This window comes from Euprymna scolopes, chromosome 41, assembly GCF_053919585.1.
Source record: "Euprymna scolopes isolate OS-2025 chromosome 41, ASM5391958v1, whole genome shotgun sequence".
Taxonomy (NCBI): Eukaryota; Metazoa; Mollusca; class Cephalopoda; order Sepiida; family Sepiolidae; genus Euprymna; species Euprymna scolopes.
This window is the reverse complement of record NC_136522.1, coordinates 31,319,094-31,336,067: the sequence shown is the minus strand read 5'-3', so window position 1 is coordinate 31,336,067 and position 16,974 is coordinate 31,319,094. Positions and strand designations below refer to the sequence as shown.

At 33.5% G+C, this 16,974-nt stretch overlaps 1 protein-coding gene across 1 annotated transcript in view; it reads left to right on the top strand.

The window, feature by feature from the left end:
• Positions 1–16,974, top strand: part of LOC145266649 (cysteine repeat modular protein A-like) — a 110,060-nt gene that overhangs the window by 73,223 nt on the left and 19,863 nt on the right. The window contains exon 13 of the mRNA XM_080122575.1: positions 2,517–2,663. Within this exon, the coding sequence (XP_079978701.1) occupies positions 2,517–2,663 (147 nt within the window). The remainder of the gene's footprint in view (positions 1–2,516; positions 2,664–16,974) is intronic.

The window sequence follows — 16,974 nt, the reverse complement described above, 5'->3', positions numbered from 1 at the left end:
GTCCTGAAAGCAGCTTTAGTCTCAGTGCATCAATTACGTTGGTAGCTATGGAAAAAGTGATTTCTGTGCGTGATGGCAGCAGCACATTCTGGGAGAACCATGGCTGGCTGCTAGATTTTTGTTGGAATTTTTTGGATGGTATGAATCGGTCTATGCCTACAATTAACCATTCGGTCGGATCTGATACTATAGAGGACACATCCTTTTTAAACATACCTTATCTAGTATTTTTTTGTGAAAAAAGTTTCAAATTCCTATCGATAGGATCCATATTTATCAAATTTATACTTAAATGGACCTATGCAAAATTACATGGTATTATTTGAAATGAGATATTAATACAAGATTTTTATTTGGATTATTTGGACTATTGTATTTATCTATATCTATACATCTGTATAGATCCACATAATACACACACACACACACACACACACACACATATATATATATATGCATATAATATATATTCAGTAATGTGATTGATAATTTAAAATTCAAATTAGAATTAAATTAAAAATCCGTTTCATAAGAAGGAACAACAACAAAATCAATAATTTGTACGATCGTTTCGGAAAACAATGTTTTTATTGCGGTAGACATTAAGCTACGGGCAATAATTTTTACATATAGTGTTTTTAACAAACAAAGTTTCCTCATCAGCAAAGTATTGGGAAGGGTTTTTAATATATGTAAAAGACACCATAAATAAACCTAGCATTAATTTTAATTTAATTCTAATTTGAATTTTAAATTATCAATCACATTACTGAATATTAGATTAGCTCTAGGATATTTACCTATCGAGCTTATTATATATCTAAATTAAAATAAGCACTTTTTCTTTCCCTGTATTTTAATTAAATTAGTAATTTTAATATTACATTAAAATACACTCTGCTCTTTAGACTATGCATATAATATATATATATATATATTCATACAATATATATATTGACATATATAGACATATACACATAATAAATATATATATATATATAAGTGAAAATGTGTGTATGTGTGTGTGTGTGTGTGTGTGTGTGTGTGTGTGTGTGTGTGCACTTCTGTACCAAATAACTCTGTCAATTTTCGGTCTACTAACTTTAGATTTGATATAATGGGTTTTGAAATTTTGGAAACTCTTTTTATTCGGTTTTCGGGCAGAAATTTGGCTGTTAAGGGGTCAAAGTTCAACGATTTGATCTTTGAGAACTCTACAAAACTCTTCTGCCAATTGTGGGTCTAAGCACTAGAAATTTTAGATATAGATTCCTTGAACATGGATCTACCGTTATATATTGATTTGAACCCAAAACAATAAATGTCAAAAGGTCATAATTAGAGTCAAAGTTTTTTTTTAAATTGACCTCTGCTATCTCTAACAAATTACTCAGCCAATCTTTGGTTTAAACATTTGAAATTTTACATAAAGTGTATTCAGACATAGGGCAAGCTTTTTAATCGTTTTTTTGCTTTTTTGCTGAAAATTTGCCTTCCAAATATGGTCAAAGTTTTAAAGATTTTACCTTTGCAGTCTCTAGCAAACTATTAAACCAATTTTAGGTCTAACATTTGAAATTTTACACAAAAGATATCCAGACATGCAGTTTTCTTTAATCAGTTGTTGGGCGAAAATTTCGCTGGCAAGAGGTTAAAGTTTACATAGTTGACCTTTTCAGACTCTACCAAATAATTTTGGGTCCAAACACTTTAAATTTTAGATATAGCTTACTTTGACATGGGTCAAACATTTTAATTTAATTTGAGCTCAAAACAATAAATTTTAAGGAGTCAAAGTTTTTTAAAAATTGACGTCTGTGGTCTCTACCAACTTTTCTCTACGGTAGTTAAGGAAGCCTATTATATAGAAAGGCATTACCGTACATATTCACACTTTTTAATATAGACATATGCACATAAAGTTATGAACAGTACATAGGGCGGAACTGCTAGTATTTATATAAAAGTGAAAATGTGTGTGTGTGTCTGTGTGTGTCTGTGTGTGTGTCTGTGTATGTGCGTGTGTATTTCCCTATCAAATAACTCTGTCAATTTTCAGTCTACAGACTCGAGATTTGACATAAGGAGTATTGAGATTTGGGAAAATATTTTAAACAGTTTTCGGCCAGAAATTGGGCTGTCAAGGGGTCAAAGTTCAACGATTTGACCTTCGAGAACTCTACCAAACTCCTCCTCCAACTTTGAGTCTAAACACTTGAAATTTTGAATGTGGGTTACTTGGACATGGATCAAACTTTATAATTGGATTTATGCCCGTAAAAATAAACGTTAAGGGGTCAAAATTGGACTCAAAGCTTTTTAAAAATTCACCTCTTCCGGCTCTACGAAATTACTCAGACAAATTTTTGTCTAAATAATTTAAATCTTACATAAGTTGTATTCACACGTAGGACAAGATATGAACAATACATAGGGCCCGAGCAAATCCGGGCTGAACTGAATTTTTGTTTATCTTTTTGTTTTACTTTATTTTCGCATTCTCTTTTCGCTTCCAGAAAAATGTCCTGCAGGTACGAAAGCAATCGTAACCGGATGTGTGGATTGCCCCGGCGGTACATATTCCGATATAGACCAACGTAATTGCACCAATTGCAAGCCCCCATTAAGCAGTCTGCCCAGATCGAATTCCAGTAGATGTTTAGGTGAGTCAAACACAAACACATATCTTTCATTTTCGTATAGACTAGCAAGAAAATCTGACGTTGCTCGGGATCAAAGGAGGATCATTACTATGTACTTTTCACTATACTCATAACACCATATTACATTTTTTATTTGTACTGTTTCCTGTCCATTCGCATTTGGCCCGGAAAAATCTAAAATGTTGCAAAACTCTCTTTTAACGTAAACGTAAGAAACCGAACCAGATAAACAGACAAGAATATCAAAAGAGAGAATAAAGCGAAGAAAAATAAAACTAGAAGGATGGGGGGGGGGTAAAAAATCTTAAGGCGAGCATATGTGGAAGCAAATAAGTTCAGCAATACACTTACACATATATAAAAGCAAAATTATAAGCATATACATGCATATGAGTACAAATATACACACATCGCCATACTCACACGTAACCAAAATAAAAACAAAATTCAGGGTAGAAAACCAGAAGAAAGAGTACAGTAGATATACAAAGAAATATAAAATATGTAATACTTAAAACTTATAGTAAAAATTATAGATATATCTATATATCTATAAAAGTGAAATTGTCTGTGTGTGGGTGTGTGTCTGTGTGTAAATTTCGCTACCAAACTACTATGTCAGTTTTAAGTCTACAGACTCTAGATTTGATATAAGGGGTAATGATATTTGGGAAAATTCTTTTTAATCGGTTGTCGGCCAGAAATTTGGCTGTCAAGAGGTCAAAATTCAAAAGATTTGAACTTTGCGGTTTCTAGCAAACTATTCAGCCAATTTTGCGTCTAAACATTTGAAATTCTACCTAAGGGATATTCTGCTTTTTAGTCGGTTTTCGGGCGAAAATGTGGCTACCAAGACGCCAAAGTTGAAAGAGATGACCTTTACAGACTCTACCAAACACCTCCGCCAATTTTTGGTCAAAACACTTGACATTTAAGAGTTAGGTTACCTGGACATGAGATAACAACAATGATGAGAATACTGAGAGAGATGATGAGAATACGGAACTGAGAGTGATGCGAATTCATTATTGAAAGAATGTGTAATACAGTTCTCTTAAATAAGGGGAGGGGAATCATTACTGATGATGGAGGAGGGGACAGACAATTAAGATTTGAAAGGATGTTATCATTCAACCACGGTAGTGGTTGAATATATGCTTAAGTCCGAAATTGAATGAATCGAGACACATTCAAACCCCCACCACTAATTCCGTTCGCAACCAAATTGCAAACAGCTTATATAGTTGGATAGAACACCTCATTAGCTACATTTTGAAAAAAAATCTCGAAAATTGGTTCAGTAGAAAAAAAGTTACAACAAAATATGTGGGTTCACAAACAGGAGAGTAAGTACATACATAAGTGACTAACGCTTTTTTTTTATTTTGCATAACTTTTTTTTGTATATAAATATTTTTTACTGCGATTTTGCCAATGTGACATGTTAGCGTAACGGTTAGAGTACCGGGGGTTGGTGGAAAGATTTTAGGTTCAATCCCGTGTATCGTTTTTTTTATAATTAAAAAACCGAACTTTTTTTTAATAACTAATTTTTTTTTAACTCTCCTTATGAAATAGATATGCGGTTTTCTTTTCCTAGATGGTTTAGATTTTCAATGCAGCACAGTACGGTTTGAGATCTTACCGTACTATTCTCCAATGCTTTAATAGCTGCCTGATAGCTATTTCCTGTTGCTGAACCTCTTCCATGATCAGAACCTCAGATTCAAAAGCCTTAAACATGCGCTATCTCTCCTTCTTCTTCAGTTTTTGTCGTGATGCTTACCGAATGTTAGAGCTGACTTGTCAGACTTAGGTATGAGATCCTGCTCTTCGGTGAAGGCGGGGGTGGTGTTTGGTACCACATCCAATGGTGCCAGCTCATGACTGGTGTTTGGTGTTGTATCCGATGATACCTGTATGGTGAAGACTTCTGCCTGGAAGACCGTCCTCAGTTTACCAAGATAATAAGATTTTTGACAGGTGAGGTGGTTTGAGTATTCTAAATAAACACTCGCACCAATCTTATCATTCATTTTAGATCCATCAGTATAGCATTTGATTACGTTGCTTTCCAGCTCTTTTTCGTAATCTCTTGCGCCTGTTCTGTCATAAACTATACATGTGAAATGCTTTTCAAATGATCTGGTTTTAGTCATAAGGTCACCCGGCACATGCAAGAGCAGTAGTTCCTTCCTAGCCTCATTACACAAATCCACGTGACTCTTTGTTTTTCCAGTAGTCCCAACAGATCTTGACCACCACAGACCCATGAGATCTATTCTATAGGATCCCTGCATCGCTTCTGCCTTCAGGAATTCTTTAATCGGAGGGATATTCAACAACATCTCCAATGCTCCAGTAGGTGTGCTCGGATATGCTGAAGAAGTCATTAAACAAGCAAGTCTTTGTACCTTCTGGAGTTTCTTCCTCAAGTACAGTTTCTCTGTCCCACGGATCTAGGAAACACATGCATATGACAAAATGGGACATACCATAGCAATGTATATCCACCTCATTACATGCGGGTTAACTGGCCAGGTTTTCCCCACAATTTGTTTGCATTGCATAAGGGCTGCAGTCGCCTTGGAGGAAATCTTTTCTATGTGGCTTTTCCTGGTTAGCTTACTGTCCAGGATTACCCCTAACAGCCTTGCCTCCTGCGAAAGTTTCAATTTCTGTCCACTCAGAAAAAGATCACCAAGTTGGCAATTCCTTTTATATGGAAACAAGACCATTTCTGTTTTACGGCTACTGAATTCTAATTCATTTCGATTAGACCATTTATTAGGAATATTTAATGCCATTTTGGCAATGCGTCTGACCAATGATGCTTTTGAACCCGCGACCAGCACTGCGATGTCATCAGCATCAGCCTGGGCATAAATATTCCTATTTTTAAACTCCTTTAAAAGAGGATTCAGCATACAGTTCCATAGTAAAGGTGATAAAATCCCACTTTGGGGGTTTCATTTAACTACTTCTCTTTTAACAGTTGCCCTCAGTAGTTCTACTTGAACTGTTCTGTGCCTCACCATATACTCAATCCATCGGATGAGTACTGGTGGCACATTGAGTTCTCGTAGCGACTTGAACATACTACTGAAGGGTATGTTGTCAAAAGCTCCAACGATATCTAAAAAGACACCGAGTGTCATCTTCTTTTTTGTTAGTTTATGCTCTATACAGATCACGAATTCATGAACCGCAGTCTCGGTAGAGACCCTGGCTCGGAACTACTGTGATTGAATAATAAATATTGCATAAATGTGTGTTTGAGAGCTAATTTTTTTTTGACAATCATTAATAAATATTATAAATTTATATATTAATACAATAGCAATGCCTGGAAAAATCATGGATTATATGGAAAAATGCGCGCATGAAAAGTAATATTCTTAAGATTTTATTAAACCTAGAAAAATAAAGGACAAGAAATTCAACCTGGAAAAGTAAAGAACAATATATTCTAGTAAAGTAAAAAATAAGAATTTTCTAGACTTAAAATATTGCAGCTAAAAATAAAATTTGAATATTGATAAATATTTTATTTATTATTTGCATATGTTGTTTATTGTTGAGTTAGAAAGGGTGTCAGTCGCTGGATTGAACTTATTTCCCCCCTATTATTTGCATATATTTATGTAGTGAAAATTGTTTGAATAAAATTAATTCATTAGTTAGTTAGTTAGTAGATGGAATTAATAATTTTATAATTTACATAAAAATTAACAATTTTATTATATCATAATTAGGATCACTTAATTCATTTTTATGTAAATTATAAAATTATTAATTCCATCTACTAACTAACAAACTAATGAATTAATTTTATTCAAACAATTTTCACTACATAAATATATGCAAATAATAGGGGGGAAATAAGTTCAATCCAGCGACTGGCACCCTTTCTAACTCAACAATAAACAACAACATATGCAAATAATAAATAAAATATTTATCAATATTCAAATTTTATTTTTAACTGCAATATTTTAAGTCTAGAAAATTCTTATTTTTTACTTTAATAGAATATCTTGTTCTTTACTTTTCCAGGTTGAATTTCTTGTCCTTTACTTTTCCAGGTTTAATAAAATCTTAAGAATATTACTTTTCATGCACGCATTTTTCCATATAATATCAAGTTATTAAAGATGATGATAGACAAACACATTACCTTTCAGTTGAAATGACTGCACGAAGACAAACAGTTACAATATATAGATAGTGATTTCATCAGCCAGCCGATTGATGATGTCAGGAATTATAGCTTGTGTAACTACATGGTCTACTCTTCTACCCTTCGGCTCTAAGGGCATCATCTCCCAGTCTGACCCTTTCTCTTTGGCTGTCAGTGTGACTCTCTGATTCTCTGATTAACTGACTAACTTCGAACCCCATCTCAATATATTAAGAATCTCCTTTGTTTATGACGCCAGACGTGTACTCCCAATGTGACTTTATAACGTTTCAATTAATCCGTGCCCTTGCACATGTATTTACACACATCTGATGAATAAAGGAAATCCGTAAATTAAATTGTATTATTTAACATATTTGTTACATTACATTTTCAACTTTGTTATTGTCCATTCTTTTAATTGATATTTTTAACATCCAATTATTTCTAAAATAATGGACAATTGCTCTATCTCTGACATAAAAAATATTTAGTTATTTCTAAAAGAATTAACAATGGACTGGCATTCCTAGGATTTCAATTATCCACTTGCCTACAGGGTTCGATTCTAGCCTTTTCCTAATATCATTTTCACTTATCTAGTCAGCCCTTCTTATGTAACACAGACACTAGCATTTTATCCTTTCGAAAATTATCAGTTCAGAGAGTCAAGATTACCCCTGATCGGGAGATTTGAACTCGGCCTTTCTGACTCCATTAGCAAAGAACAAACTCTCAACCAACGTAAACTGCGACGAGAATATAAAGGATAACTGCCATTCTAGGAGGTTGAGAGTGACCATATGATTATAATAATACGATCTGTGTACGTGGGCTGTGACCAACTTTTTTTCATTTAAATGTAAAGTATTCAAGAATAAGAACCCAGTTTTAAAGGGGAAGACATAATTATTACTATAATTATTTTTTAATATCTGCAGACACTAGTGTTTCATCTTATCAGGAATAATATATATATATATATATATATATATATATATATATATATAATGTTCGTCCATCAATTTCGATGAGTGTAACAGAGCGTGTATGAACGCGTGTGACAATATCAGCAGCAGGGGAAGGGTAGATGACTAGCAAAAGTATTAACAGCAGCAGCCATTTGAGGACTATGCAAATTAGCAAGTGTGCGCAAGCTTGCATGACAAGAAAAAAGGACACCACGTTGCCCCATAATGCCAACGAGAGACTTTTAAGCTGGTGTCGATACAGCTGGGTTTTGTTAATCTCATAGTAGAGGAAATGAAAAGTAAAAAAAAAGCAGTCATTATTTGAAAAGTTACGATAATAAACGACTTGTGTTAAAACAGAAAAAAAAATGAGTCGGATATATTTGTTTTATTTTTTTTGTCCATGTATGACTGTACACACGTTACATGAGTACTACATTACTAATGATGTTGTGACTTACGCATAAAATTATTGTGGCAAGAGTTGCGCAATCTCAAACCAAACCTCTCCTGAGTCTGCAATCGTAAGTACCAGTGGAGAGTAACCTTTAACAAGTAGAAATATCAGAACAACTAGAAACAATGCCGAGATAAGCGGATAGCACACACCGTCTGCTATTCCCAATGGTCACCCATCTGGCACTAGCCAGGCTCATCATTGCTTAACTTCGGTGATCCCACGAGGACAAGAGTGTGTATGTTATTATTCCGTACACACACACACACACACACACACACACACACACATATATATATATATATATATATATATATATATATATATATATATAAAGTGATTGCTGTGTTGTTCCAACGACAGAAAAAATGTATATTTAAAAGAGTGTAGCCATCAACAATTGTTTGTTTTTCAGACTTTTATCATTTTGTAATATTTTTAAATATTTTTATAACGCGTTTCAAGCCTTGTTCAGCTCTCTTCAGATATTTTTATATAAAGTTTTTTTAAGGTAATGTCTTTTTGGAAAACATTTTTCTCTGGCAACATCGATTGTGTTTTTCAGAGAAATGTGAATCTCAGACTTTTTGCCACCAATAATCGGTGAGCTGGTCAAAAGTTCAATCAGTTAGAGTTAAGTTCCTTTGGTGGATGGAGGGGTTTTTGGGTTTATTTGGGACATGTTTTTATGGTTTTGTTGATTTTCTTTCTTTTTTGATGTGTGTGTATGTGTGTGTCAGTGTGTGATTGTATATTAAGGCGAGGGTTGTGTGTTGTGCGTGAGTGAATGCGTGTGGGTCAAGATCTGTGATTTTTTCACATGTGTGTGCGTGTGTGTGTATGTGTGTATGTATTGGATTCAGCATTAAATAATCTGAAAAGGGTTGATATGCCGTAAAACAAAAACAACCAGCAATAAGAAATGTATTTACACTAACTGGATGTCTTCACCGTTAAAGATTCTTACATCTTCTAAATTTAATGTAATATTGTAAGTAAACTAAATAAATTCATCCGCATATGTTAATACTGCTATATCTGATTAAATTGTTTCATACCATCTTCTCATTTCTTCTATTCTACTCGGCTCATGTCGCCTCACGCTCTTAATTTTTTATTAGTTCTATTTTCCCATCAATAATATTTTAGATGTGTTTGCGTTCTTTTTATCTTTACTTATACTGAGTCATTATTACGTAACTATTAGCTATTAGCATGTGCAGATTTTTTTTTTTTTTACACTGAAATCGACAATAAAATATTTCGTTATATACGACCATGAGACGGGCCTTAAAATAAAATAATACCGGATTTTAGGGGCAGATTTGCCATTTAGTTGCATAATATCCTCAAACCAGATAATCACTAAAAGGGACTCTTAAAAGTCGTCACCTGTATCGAGCAAAAGTTTAAAACCACTGATTATATGTCAGCCTACGTCACAGTAATATATATTGAGTGAGTTCCTAACAGTATTTTGTATAGTTTTTTTAGTTTAAACTTATTTTCCCAAAATTTCCCCAAACTTAACGTGTTCGATACAGTCTGCTGCCATTTGTATTTTTCAAATATACCGATAAACACTGCATGTTTTTGAACCGATTAAACATTATACATTACATTAAAACACTACAATCTTATCCGGTTAGGTAGAACATTTACTTTTCTTGCCTTTGATAAAATTTATTTGTTATATATTTATTTTTTGACAACTTCTTTGTATCTGTGTTTAGTAATACAAACCCTTTTCATTTAATGTAACGTTTAGTCGGCTCGAAAAACAGTGTTTATCGGTGTATTTGAAATATACAAATGGTGGTGGACACTGTTGATTACGTTAAGTTTGAGAAAGTGAGTTAAAACTAAAAAGCTATACAAAATACTGTCACAAACCCACCGATTATGTCAGCCTATGTCATGGTAACATATATTCTGTGGGTTTTTGACACTGTATTGTATAGTTTTTAGTTTTCAACTTACTTTCCCAAACTTAACGTATTCAACAGAGTCTGCAACCATTTGTTTTTCCAGCTGATTAAACATTTTACATTACATAGAAACACTAAACAATTATCCAGTTAGGCAGAAACGTAACTTACCTTACCTTTGCTTTCATTTATTTGTTTTTGGACAACTGTTTCAAATCTGTGTGTATAAACCCCCCCCTATCACTCAAATATTAATTACTAACTCACATTTTTGTATACAGAAAAAAAAATTTAGCGTTTCAACATTTTTGCTACGTTCAGCTTCATCCACTCATTGTTGGTCGAGCCCAAGCCATGATTGACGGTAATCCCGAGGATCAGGATCCAATTCTGCAAGAGTACCATCTTTTTTCATTTTCGACTTTTTTTTTTACTTTTTGGAGTGGATTGCTGTACTAAGAATATAAGAAACATGCATTTTCTCTTTTTATCAGAATTTTCCATTACACCAAATTAAGCCACAGCAACGCGTGGCAGGCTACAGCTAGTATATATATATATATATATATATATATATATATATATATATATATATATATATATATTGGGGGAATTAGACCTAGAGTCTAATGAGCAGAGTTTACTTTAATATATTAGTAAACGTACTAATACTATTAAAAGAAAAAAACAGTGCTCATTGTAATGTAGATATATAATAAGCTCTATAGGTATGGGTATCCTAGAGCTATTTTAATATTGATTAAATGATTCATAATTTTTGAATTGAAAATCAGTTTCAAAAGGAAAAAAAACAAATAAAATCAATAGTTTGTACGATCATTTCGGAAACTATGTTTTATTTAAATAGACAATATGTCTTGAACAATAATTTTATAAAAAGATTTTTTATATTTAAACAAAGTCTCCTCATCCGCAAAATAATCCAGGTGGGGGTATTTAAAGCCAGTGCAAATTCGAGGAATTGTACGCAAAAAAGAGTAACTATTTCTTTAAAACAAATAGCATTGAAAAAGGATTTTTTATTAAAGAAACTTAAACGTGACTACTTTTTATTGATGCAAACTGTATTACATTTTTAAAATATTCTCGCAGCTTTTACTTTTAAATTGTTTTATCATTATTTAATTAAATGTTTTGTTTAATAAAAAATTACAATTCCTCTGTCGCATATATTTTGTAATGTTAAATATTACATTTTTGTTACTAATGTTATAAAATTTGTTACATTAAAAAAGTCGAGGCTTTCTTTCTTAAATAAAAAAACTTTGATAAAAATTACAAGTCTTCATCGCAGTTTTCGTCTTTTTTTATATTAAAGGCTATATTTTAAAAGAAAATTAATAAAAAAGCAAGCCACTGAAAAAATATTATAGTTTACATGAATTAGTCACGGCTAACTTTTCTTTTAAACAATAATATTTGTTTTAATTTTTAAAAGAGTAAAAAAGAAAAAATCGTCGCGTCTCAATTTTATTTCATAAAAATTCCTATTCTTTTGTATTATTTTCATTCTTGTTTTAAAAATCTTTCTTTTCTTACAGTTCTTTGAAGTTATGTTGCTTTTATTGTCATAAATTTCTGTATGAAAATAAATGAACAAACTTTATTTAGTAAATTCTAGTTATCTCTTTCAGACCAATACTGAAATCCCAAACAGGGACCAATGTCGTAAATAAAACAGTATTATGCAGTTAAACAAGGAAATATATTAGAGCATGAAGTAGTAAGATAGCTAATTAGTAAGAAAAGCAAAAGAGTTGTATATATTATATGTGTTTCATCTTTTGGAGGAAATCATCAGTAGGGAGAATGACGGTTCTGCGAGTTGCACTATTCGAACTCATTAACCTTTTAACTTCCAAGTTAGAACCTATATCAACGCGATCAACTCAACAGCCAAAGGTAAAGAAGGGAATAAAAATATATTTATATCTTCACAAGCAGACATATTTCAGTAGGCTGTTAGAAAAACATTGAACATACAATATGGAACATTGCATTATGTATTAATTCTGCAACTTAATTTGACTTTTCATAAACAGCCTATTCTATATTAAAGAGGTTATAAAGAATGTGACAACTAATGTGACAACTAGGAATTAATAATGAAAAATGTGACAAGGAATTAATAATGAAAAATGTGACAACTAGGAATTAATAATGAAAAATGTGACAACTAGGAATTAATAATGAAAAATGTGACAACTAGGAATTAATAATAAAAAATGTGACAAGGAATTAATAATGAAAAATGTGACAACTAGGAATTAATAATGAAAAATGTGACAACTAGGAATTAATAATGAAAAATGTGACAACTAGGAATTAATAATGAAAAATGTGACAACTAGGAATTAATAATGAAAAATGTGACAACTAGGAATTAATAATGAAAAATGTGACAACTAGGAATTAATAATAAAAAATGTGACAAGGAATTAATAATGAAAAATGTGACAACTAGGAATTAATAATGAAAAATGTGACAAGGAATTAATAATGAAAAATGTGACAACTAGGAATTAATAATGAAAAATGTGACAACTAGGAATTAATAATGAGAAATGTGACAACTAGGAATTAATAATGAAAAATGTGACAACTAGGAATTAATAATGAAAAATAAAACAAAGAAAAACTGAAAAGAGTTTATATGTCCATCAATGTTTCTCACACACAATCTATTTCTTTCTCTCTTTATATATGTTGTGGGGTACTAATCACCCCTAATTCAGAACTAAGTGGAATCAACCAGTCCTATGAATACCACTGGTTTCAGAGACTAAATGGAGACATTCATACCATGTTTAACCGTATTCTACGAACACGTTCCTCTCATACCACTTTAGTGGCTCCTGTATTCTTTATGATGAATACATATTATATTTTATACACTTCACACTACTTGTAGTTTCTTTCATTTGTGAAATGATTTTGCTAAGCACGACAAATAAAGTGTTAACAAGAAAAGGACATTCTTTTTCGCACAGAGATCAAAAAGAATAGGCAATATTTAATAAATGCTATAAACTCTCTTTTACACATAAGTAACTTTTTCTTTGTAAAGAAAAAAGAGGAAAAAAGGTGTAGGATCAACAAGGAACTGAACCCAGTACAAACACGTTACGACAATTGCAAAATGACAAACGAACTCTACTGCTTTCTGTATAAATCCAAACGCCAAATTATTTTTTAGACAAATTGCCACACTATGAAATTAATATATGAAAGAAATATTCGTTAAATAATCAGGTACGAATTTTGTAAAGGGTTTTTTTCTATAGAGTTGATACTATAGGAACAGTAAATCAACGAATTGGATTGTTTTGTCATATTAAGTAATTCCATACCGTCCAAAAAAATCAAAATGGATGAGTTTGCAAAAAAAAAAAATTGGGGAAATGGTGAGATTTCAACAAAGTCAACAATTAGAACTTGAAAAAATGTTCAGATAGGGGTAATTGGTAATACAGAAAGAAAAACGAAGAGAAACAATTGGCAATACAAAACGAAGATAAACAGTTAAATTTAATAAAATATCTCGAAGAAAACCGAGGAAGAGAAAAGAAAGAAATGAACGAACAAATATTGGAAAAGCAGTTAGATTTAATGAAATCTTTCGAGGAAAAACAGGAAAGAGATAGGAAAGAAATGAATGAACAAATATTGGAATTGAAAAAAATACATTTAGAGCAACAAAACCATATGACCTATGCAAGCGAGCATGACACAAGGCCTCATATTGCAGAGCAAAAGTAGCAAAAAAAAAAGCTACGTAAACACTGCAAAAATGGACCCTTCACCAACAGAGAACATAAGGAAATATGTTACGGTGTGAATCAGAAATAAAGAAGTAAAATTGCAGTTCGATTCAGGGTCGGATTTATCAATTATAAATTTTCACACGTGGAAAAGAATAGGAAAGCCCACGATGAAAAAGACGAATAAATGCGCAAGATCGGTAACTGGTGAAAAAAATAAATTTTGAGGATGGGGTAGTTATTAATGTGTCACTAAAAAGAACGACAAAAAAGCTAAAAGCTTTCGTTCTAAGGAAAGCAACGAACTTATTCGGGACCGATTGGATTCAGAAATTTGAATTATGGGACTCGTCAATGCGTGATTTTTGTCACAAAGTTGACAACCTAACGGTAGAAGCCGACAAACTCAAAAAAGATCTCAAAAATCTTTCCCAAGTGTTTTCTCCGAAAAGTTTAGATGCTGCACAAAAATAAAGTGAGATTCGAATTGCTGGACGAAGCAAAACTAATATTCAAAAAGCCATAGAGCGTACCGTTCGCTTCGAGGGAAAAAATTGAAAAAGAATTCGAAAATCTAGTAAACACTGGAATTTTTTCCCCTATTAACTATAGTGAGTGGGCAGCCCCCACCGTATACATAAAAAAAAATCTCAAGAGATTAGGGTATGCGCGGGCTTTTCGATCGGATTAAATACGGTTCTCAAGGATCACCACTACCCGCTACCAAACCCAGACGAAATATTCGCTAAGTTTAATGGCGGAAAATATTTTTCCAAAACAGACTTAAGCTAGGCATACCTACAAATACTAGGAGAGGAAAATAGCTCGAAACTTTTGTTTATCTCAACGCACAAAGGACTTTATAAAATCAATAGATTAGCATTTGGTATAAAAGTAGCACCTGCAATTTTCCAACAGGTAATTGATAATTTGCTAAGCGGTTTGGATTTCGCAATAAGCTATCTGGACGATATTCTTATTCGTTTACCAAGAACATGCATGAATTACGTCGTGCACTATTAAAAAAGACAAAAATGGGACTGGACGCCTGAGTGCCAAGCAGCGTTTAAGAAATTAAAAAATGTATTAACGTTAGATTTATCCCTGACTCATTTCAATCCGAAACAAGAGATTATTGTCGCAACTGACGCAAGTTCTTATGAGATTGGGGCGTGCATTCTACACAAGCTGCCTGATGGATCCACTAAGCCGATCGATCATGCATGCGTCAAGAACTTCATTCCTGCCGAGAAGAATTACTCCCAAATCGAAAAGAAAGCATTGGGGATCATATTCGGGGTTACAAAATTCCACCGATTTTTACACGGTCGTAAGTTTAAATTGCAAACTGACCATAAGCCGCTTATAACGATCTTTGGCTCTAAAAAAAGGTCTGCCGACTTACACAGCCAACAGACTGCAAAGATGGAGGACCATTCTACTGAATTACGATTGCAATATGGAATTTCTTACATCTGCGAAGTTAAGTCACGCAGACGGATTGTCGCGATTAATCCCAAAATCAAGAGAACCGCTAGAAGACACAGTAATAGCGTCACTACAAAGTGAAAAGGACTATACACAAATACTGTGTAATACGATCAAGGAACTACCAGTCACTTTGGAAGATATAATAAGGGAGGCTGAAGAAAATAGTTTCATCAAAGAAATGAAACAAAAAATTAAATCGGATGAATCGACGGCGGAGGCTTATTCCGTGTGCAATGAGGTACTGTTTTACCAAGAAAGAGTAATAATCCCAGCTACACTACAAAATAAAATTCTAAAGGATTTGGGCTACTCGAATGAAGAGCCTCATAAGGTCCTACGTTTACTGGAAGAGTATAGACACTGATATAGAAGGCACGGTAAAGTCGTATAAGGGATGCGCATTGGCTGCAAAAGCGCCCTCAATACAATTTAGCCCGTGACATAAAGAAGGATTTCCGGGTTAACCACATAACGACGCCAACCTATCATTCCCGATCGAACAGTCAGGCAGAGAAGTTTGTAAAAAATTTAAAAGAGCCGTAAAGAAGGCTAAAGGAACGCGTTCAGAAAAGGCGTTACAATAGTTTTTACAACATGTTTACCGAATTACGTCAAATGAAAGAACTCCATCGAAGATGTTACCGGTAGAGTTAATGTTCGTGAGAAAAATTTGGCCGATTTTCGAGTAATTTTTACCAAAACAGGTGAAACCGCCAAAGACCATAGTTCCTAAAGAGAGGTATTTACCTGGTGAAAAGATATTTTTCCAGGTACACAAAAATGATAATAATGTGGTAACTAGGAAAGGTCCAGAAAAGGATCGAGCGGATGGTTTACATTATCGAAGGTCCAAGATTTACGCACAAGAAACATTTAAACCAAATTCGGAAACGTATAACTGATAACGAAAGACAACCGCCTGCTGAACAAAAAGAAGTAATGGACCAGATATATGACACGTTCGACTTGGTAACACCACAAACAGCCGGACAACGCTGGTCCTCCAGGAAAAGGAAAATGACCGACCCGATAGAGATCAACTCTAGGAAAAAGAGCTATACAGTCATCCCAGGGGAATGAAAAGCTCGGGAAGGGAGGTGTTGTGGAGTACTAATAACCCCTATTTCAGAACTAAGTGGGATCAACTAGTTCTATGAAAACCACTGGTTTCAGAGACATAATGGAGACATTCATACCATGTTTAAGCGCATGCTCCGAACACGTTCCTCTCATACCGCTTTAGTGGCTCCTGTATTCTTTATGACAAATACATTGGGTAATTCTCTACCCTCTTTCCTTCCGATCTATAGGTAAAACAGGCATTCCTCTCCTTCTCTGAAGGAGCATAGGAGATCCCTGGCATTCCCTCCTTCTCTGATATCCATTGGGGTCCCCTCCTCCCCGAAGGGGAGTCTTTTTGACCCACCTCGGTCGATACCCTCAATAAGGACTACATCTCGCATCATTTTCCTGTAACCAGGTGTGAGACTAACCGTAGCCCT